General features: G+C 44.2%; 1 protein-coding gene and 1 non-coding gene across 2 annotated transcripts in view; both read left to right on the forward strand.

Moving 5' to 3' along the window:
* Positions 1-6,831, forward strand: part of TSPEAR (thrombospondin type laminin G domain and EAR repeats) — a 48,466-nt gene extending 41,635 nt beyond the window's left edge. The window contains exons 9-11 of the mRNA XM_029069549.2: positions 129-316; positions 3,600-3,701; positions 5,875-6,831. Coding sequence (XP_028925382.2) covers positions 129-316; positions 3,600-3,701; positions 5,875-6,028 — 444 coding nt within the window. The 3' untranslated portion in view covers positions 6,029-6,831. The remainder of the gene's footprint in view (positions 1-128; positions 317-3,599; positions 3,702-5,874) is intronic.
* On the forward strand, positions 3,716-3,858 carry LOC114813643. Its single transcript, XR_003761360.1, has one exon. It is a non-coding gene; the product is annotated as a small nucleolar RNA SNORA7 (small nucleolar RNA).

The following is a 6,831-nucleotide window of genomic DNA, read 5'->3' on the forward strand; positions in this document are numbered from 1 at the left end:
GAATTCAATTTCCATTCTTTTGGGATGAGTTGGCTCTGTGAAAATTGCCATTTTCACTTATTCCCCCCCCCCCCCCCAATATTTATTATCCATGTTCATCTTCGTCTAATCTCTTCATTTTGTCCTAGACTTTTGGTGCTGCAGACTGGGAAGTCTTCTACATTGGAGACAGGATCTTTCTGGCTGTGGCCAACAGCCACAGTTATGACAGTGAAACTCTAATACAAAATAACTCCTATGCCATCAACTCAGTCATCTATGAGCTTAACATCACCGCTCAGATGTTTGTCAAATTTCAGGACATTCCCACCTACAGGTATCATTTACAATTTGTTTGGTAAAACTGGCCTTGCTGATTCTCCAAACTCTTTAAGTTCTCTTTGCATAGTTGCTTATTATTATTTTTGTGTTTCTTCCTCATTCCTTACATAGAAAATACTGTGAAAAGGAGGTGCATTCATGATGAAATAACGATTCAGATTAAAGATGAACAGGGCTTATAGGATGAGCACGAGAAACAATTCCAACTCTGCCTCCCGTTTATGTGATCCGACGACCCGTTTCGGTTTCTTTGCCTACAATAAGGTTTCTGTTTCTGGGGTCTGGCACCTGACAACCAGAAAGCTCGGCTAATCGGTATATCGGATATTCTCTACACTTGGCTAGTCTGGACATTATTAATTCCTTGTGCAGAAGGACTACTTGATGATTTATCCCTCCCCATAGTTATGCCACTGCCCTGAGGCATTTGGGTAAAATCTGAATAACAAACTGCTTCAGCTCCTTGCCCAACCCCAAGATCCTGACTGATGTCAGTCAATCAGTGGCATTTAATGAGTGCTTACTGTACGAAGAGCCCTGTGCAAATACTTGGGGAAAGTACCATTCACTAGAGTAGGTAGATGTGGGGTCCCTACCTACAAGGAGTTTGCATCTGCAGGGTGGCTTAGTGGAAAGAGCCCGGGCTTGGGAGTCAGAGGCCGTGGGTCCTAATCCCCGCTCCGCCACTTGTCAGCTCTGTGACTTTGGGCAAGTCACTTGCCTTCTCTGTGCCTCAGTTCCCTCTCCTGTCAAACGGGGATTAAGACTGTGAGCCCCCCGTGGGACAACCTGCTAACCTTGTATATATCCCAGTGTTTAGAACCGTGCTTGGCACAGAGTAAGCACTTATTACTATTATTATTAACTATCATTGTTATTTTGCAAAAACTTCCCACCTTCTCTCAGTCCTTCATAGGGTTTATTCACGCCGTCGGTGTGATTATGCAGTGCCCCTACTTGGTCACTCCAGATTCTTAGAAAACCAGCCTTTTTAATCACCTAACACCTTCCGTTCCCCACTTCTTTTGAAAAACAAAGTTTGGGCTGTATTTGGGATTCTACGTGCAACTGACTAAAGCGATTCATAATCTAGATTTCTATATGCTTTGGGGTATCTGGGAATTAAGGAGAAATTTGTCAGATTTTGAGAATAAAGAGCTATCGACTTAGAAAAAATGTAACCAAGTTTTGTTACTTAATATTGGCCTCTAATCAGTCCTTCATGCTGATATGAACCAGAGTAGTTGTAATCCTGAATTGAGCTCTTTGCACGTTGTTTTCTTCCCTAGTTTTGCCAGGTGACTTTTTTTTTTAATGGTATCTGTTAATAATAATAATGTTGGTATCTGTTAAGCGCTTACTATGTGCCGAGCACTGTTCTAAGCGCTGGGGTAGATACAGGATAATCAGGTTGTCCCACGTGAGGCTCACAGTCTTAATCCCCATTTTACAGATGAGGTAACTGAGGCACAGAGAAGTGAAGTGACTTGCCCACAGTCACACAGCTGACAAGTGGCAGAGCCGGGATTCGAACCCACGACCTCTGCCTTCCAAGCCCGGGCTCTTTCCACTGAGCCACGCTGTTAAGTGTCTACTTTGTGTCAAGCACTGTTCTAAGCGCTGATGTACTCTCCCAAGCACTTAGTACAGTGCTTCGCACACAGTAAACACTCAATAAATACGATTGGATGAATGAATAAGCGCTGGAGTAGATAAAAATTAATCAGGTCATACATAGTTCCCATCCCACATGGAGTCAAGAAGGAGGGGTTACAGATATTGAACCCCATTTTACGGTTTAGGAAACTGAGGCCCAGAGAAGTTAAGTGACTTGCCTAAGGTCACACAACAAGCAGTTGGCAGATCTGGGATTAGAACCCAGGTCCTCTGGCTCCCAGGCCCATGTTCTTTCCACAAGGCCACGCTGCTTCCTTATGACTGTTGTTGTTATATGATGTTCTTTGGCTTCTACAACTATTTTGAGAAAATGTGTAACACACTGGAGTGTAAAACCACTTATCAAACTTGTTTGTATAATAACCGTAAGTAATTAAAGTGTTGACATAAATATGCACAGCTATTTTAATTAGGTTTATACAGATGATTTATAGCAACAATATTCATTATATGATAGATGCACACATATTACTGTATATACCTAATACACACCCACATTAGGGGAAATCTTCAAAGAATTTGTGCAGAACTAAAAGATCCTTGCTTTCTCTCCTCTATCTACTTGCCCATTTTCATGCCTCATGGTTTTCTATCTCTCCCCAGCCATCTTCATGCCAGTTCTTCCCCCTCTTACGCTGATCTCCTCTTCCGGCTTCTTTTCTCAGTGTCTCCGAGCTCTCTCTTCTACTCTGGACTCTTTACACTTTGGTTTTAGCCTAGGTTCTCCACCACCCCCTCGGCTCCCTTGCATTCTCAGCAGCTCTTTCTTAGTTCATTTCCTCTTCTTGCTTGCTTCAAACCCGGTTCAAACTTCCAACTGGCTCTAAACCAAGTTACCATACCTCCAGAGCCTTTGCAATCCTACGGAAGGCCAGTTCCACTAGCCCCCGTGGGCCCTTGGACTAGCCGTCTCATTCCTCTTTGTGATTCAAACATTCTCAGAGCAGCCGAGGCAGGATTCCTAGGGTTATATACACGAATATGTGTAGGCACACATCAATCAGTGGTATACAGTGAGTGCTTACTATGTGCCAAGCTCTGTACTAAGAACTTGGGAAAGCACGCTGGTGTTTAGAGGCTTCGTTTTTTCTGTGGGTGGCACATGGGAGCTGCTCCTTGCTTGGTTCAAATTCTTCTACATTTTGGGGGGAAGGTTGTCTGTCCACTGCCTTGGCTTTAACCTTGTCGTAAATGAACATCCGGGAAGCGGGGAGGGTAGTGGCCAAGGTTATTGTCCCCAGGAGCCACTCTCAATTGATCTTCTCTGCGAGATTATATAATTAGTAGATCGATCAATGGTATTTATTGAGTGCTTACTGTGGGCACTGTTCTAAGCACTTGAGAGAGTACAATTGTGTACGGTATGAAGTGGAAATGTTTGTTTGGCATTTAAGCTCTGGGATGAGTTACCTACCTTCTCCAGGCTCCCCAAGCTCTTCTTGGTTAGCCCATGAAATTATGGAAATAGAAGAGGTGCCCGGGAGCTGCATCAGATTCTCCTACCAAATCATCTATAAACTAAGGACCTACAGGGGTTTCTAGAGTCATTTTAAATTGTTTCCTCCTGTACATCTTCATTTTTATACCTGGTTATTTTGCAGTGCTCTGGACTGGGAGTTTTTCTCATTTGGAGAAGATTATTTTCTGGTGGTGGCCAACTCCTTTGATGGTGATTCCTTCTTTGTGAACAGTATTATATACAGGTAAAGATTCTCCACCCCTCTCAGGGTCACACCTGGAGAGTTTCCAGTACTCTACCAGTCTCGGCTACGGGAGGGAGAGCCAAGCAGAGGCTTATCCTACCCATTCCATTCCTAGCTCGGCCAGTGGCTAGTGAGTGGAAGGCAATCTGCTACAAGTCAAAACTCACCCTTGCCGGGCAGCAGCGGCATGGGAGAGAGTCGAGGGCAGAGAGTCGAGTGTACTGCGCGGAAGGCGGCAACAGTAAACCGCTTCCGTGTTTTTACAGAGAAAAAACTCTGTGGATAAACTACCAGAACGACTGCAGATGAAGAGCGGGATGTTCTGGGAGAGAGTGGTGTCGCTATGGGTCGGAAATGGCATAAGACAAGACAGAAGATTTTCCTGGGACGTGTGACCTTATTCTTCCTCAGCTTTCTACACCATTCTAAAATGAGCGAATCCAGACACCCCTTCAGGAAAACTAATTATTTACGATGAGTGAAAGGCAAAAGCAGTCCGATTTCATTTAGGCTCTAGAAGGGTTTAGATCAATTTCTGAACAGTTGGTCCAAGACATATGACTAGAAGGAAAGGTCGGTAATCTTAAAATGCTTATGAAGGATTAAATTGGTTAAAAGGTCTAAGTTGGGTTAGGAATGGCCAGGTTTGGGATGTTCAAAACCGTCAAGATGGATGTCAAAGAGAATTAACTGTTCGTCCAAGTTCTCTAATGTCACTGTCCGAGATAAAATATTGAACTGGATGAAACATTGAGCTGGGACAATTACTTTAGTATCGGTCTAGCTCCTTAGGACAGGGGAGGTGAGTGTCAGAGAATCGTCCAGCGGAAAAAGCCAGGATCAGAAAACCTGCGTTCTAGTATCGGTTCTGCCGCTTGCCAGCCGTGTGACCTTGGGAAAGTCACTTAACTTCTTTATGCCTCCGTTTCCTCATCTGTATTATGAGACTAACGATTCCTGCCTCTTGCTGCCTCATAGGGATATTGTGATGACAAAAACGAGATAATGTGAAAGCAATCTAATGCAGAAAAATACATGAAAAACCACGTATAAACTAAATTTGGTGGGCATTTTTTTTTAAGTCACCCATCCACTGCCTCTCCTACATGACCACCTAATCTAGAAGTGGGAATCTGGTAGTAAATCTTGAAATTGTTTGACAGCCTGCTAAGAGACCCGAGATCTGGAATGATCATGGGGAGATTGGGCTTGAGAAGATGGTGAAGGTAGAGGCAATATTCCTGGATAACTCAAAATTTTAGTTTCAATTGATGCTTATCTACTTATAGGGACTCAGAAATATGTTCCCGCTTCCCCATAGACTGGGACAGGAACTGTGTCTGATCTAATTATCTTCTATCTCCTCCTCCACTTAGCACAGTGCTTGGCACATAGTAAGCTCTCAACAAACACCGCATTTTTATTATCCCTTTGATGTATTTCAGTGTGATTAGCGAATGATGTGAAATTTGCCCCATCCAATAATAATGTTGGTGTTAGTTAAGCGCTGACTATGTGCCAAGCACTGTTCTGAGCTCTGGGGGAGGTACAAGGTTATCAGGTTGTCCCAGGTGGGGCTCACAGTCTTCATCCCCATTTTACAGATGAGGTAACTGAGACACAGAGAAGTGAAGTGACTTGCCCAAGGTCACACAGCCGACAAGCGGCGGAGCAGGGATTAGAACCCATGACCTCTGACTCCCAAGCCTGGGCTCTTTCCACTAAGCCACGCTGCTTCTCTCCACTAGAGCACGGTACTTCTACCCTCCACCCCCCACAAAAAAACCCCAAAAACCCTACAGTTCCTCATATCACTGGACAGTTTAAAAGCATAATTGTTATCATCTAGCATGGACCAAAAACTTAACACAGTCCCTATTCTTCTGCATTTTATGCATTCAAGAAATTTAGGGTTTCCTCCTCTATATTAAGCCAAGGAACAGAAAGATGAAAATTGCTTAAATGGTGATACAATGGTCTTTGCCATTGGAAACTGGTATCAATCAATAGGAGAGAGCCAAAAAAAAAAAAAAAAAAGAAACCACACGGACCGTACGCTGGATAGAAGAAAGATCCGGCCTTCCTCTCCCTTTTAGCCTCGTGTGGGAACTGTTGACTCAGAGGGGGTCGTTGTCATCCTTTGGAGACTGACCCCTGCTCGTTCCTCCTTCAGGTGGCAAGGCTACGAAGGCTTCGTAGCAGTTCACAGCCTTCCAACGTTTGGATGTAGGGACTGGGAGGCTTTCAACACAACCACGGGCTCTTACCTCATGTACTCCAGTGCCAAGGAACCGCTCTCCAAGGTTTTGAGACTGAAAACTGTCTGACGGCGGGGCGGGGGCGATGGGGTGACATTTGCCACCCACACACTGAATCGGATGGACTCAACACAATCCCTTCAGGGTCAAGCTTGTCTGGTTACTCTGGCCATACGTTTCACCACTGGAACTATCTAGAGCACCAGGGGACGCTCAAGAAGGGCAACCGGTTTGCTGGAAGGTGAATTCCGGGTGGAAACAAGTCGGCCGGCTAACCACTTGAAATGGGATAACACTGATGATCTGAGAGGATCTGGGTCCTGCCCCTTCTACGTATTTCCTAGGAAATAGCTATGGTGAGGTTTTAAAATGCTCTTTCCTCTTCCAAAAATATTGGGCCGAGGCATCACAGTGCTGTTATCGCGTCAGTTTGGGCCCTTTGCTAGAAATCACAGCAATTCTCAAAAAACGTTAAGCCTAAGAAGAAGATACTTGGAGCTCGTATACTACCTGGCTTAAAATGACTCAGACTAAGTTGAATAACTTAACCAGTTAGATTTCTGGCTACTTTATTTTCTTGATGGCAAGGGAGATTCACAAGGTCTCACATTCATGTACATTTGAATTGGCCTTGGGTGATTTTCAATCCATATTGGTCTAATTTCATGTTTACATAAATCACCTCTTCTTCCCACCCCTTGTCATGCCCCTCCCCTCTACCCCCCACGAAAAAAAGCACCCTACAGTTCCTCATATCACTGGACCAAGAAACCAAAATGATTGACTATAGCCTATAAACTCTAAAGTACTTCTACACCATAAATTCTCATAAAAGCCATATAAAGAGGAAAGTTGGAGGGTTTATCAAATTT

This window comes from Ornithorhynchus anatinus, chromosome 7, assembly GCF_004115215.2.
Source record: "Ornithorhynchus anatinus isolate Pmale09 chromosome 7, mOrnAna1.pri.v4, whole genome shotgun sequence".
Lineage (NCBI taxonomy): Eukaryota > Metazoa > Chordata > Mammalia > Monotremata > Ornithorhynchidae > Ornithorhynchus > Ornithorhynchus anatinus.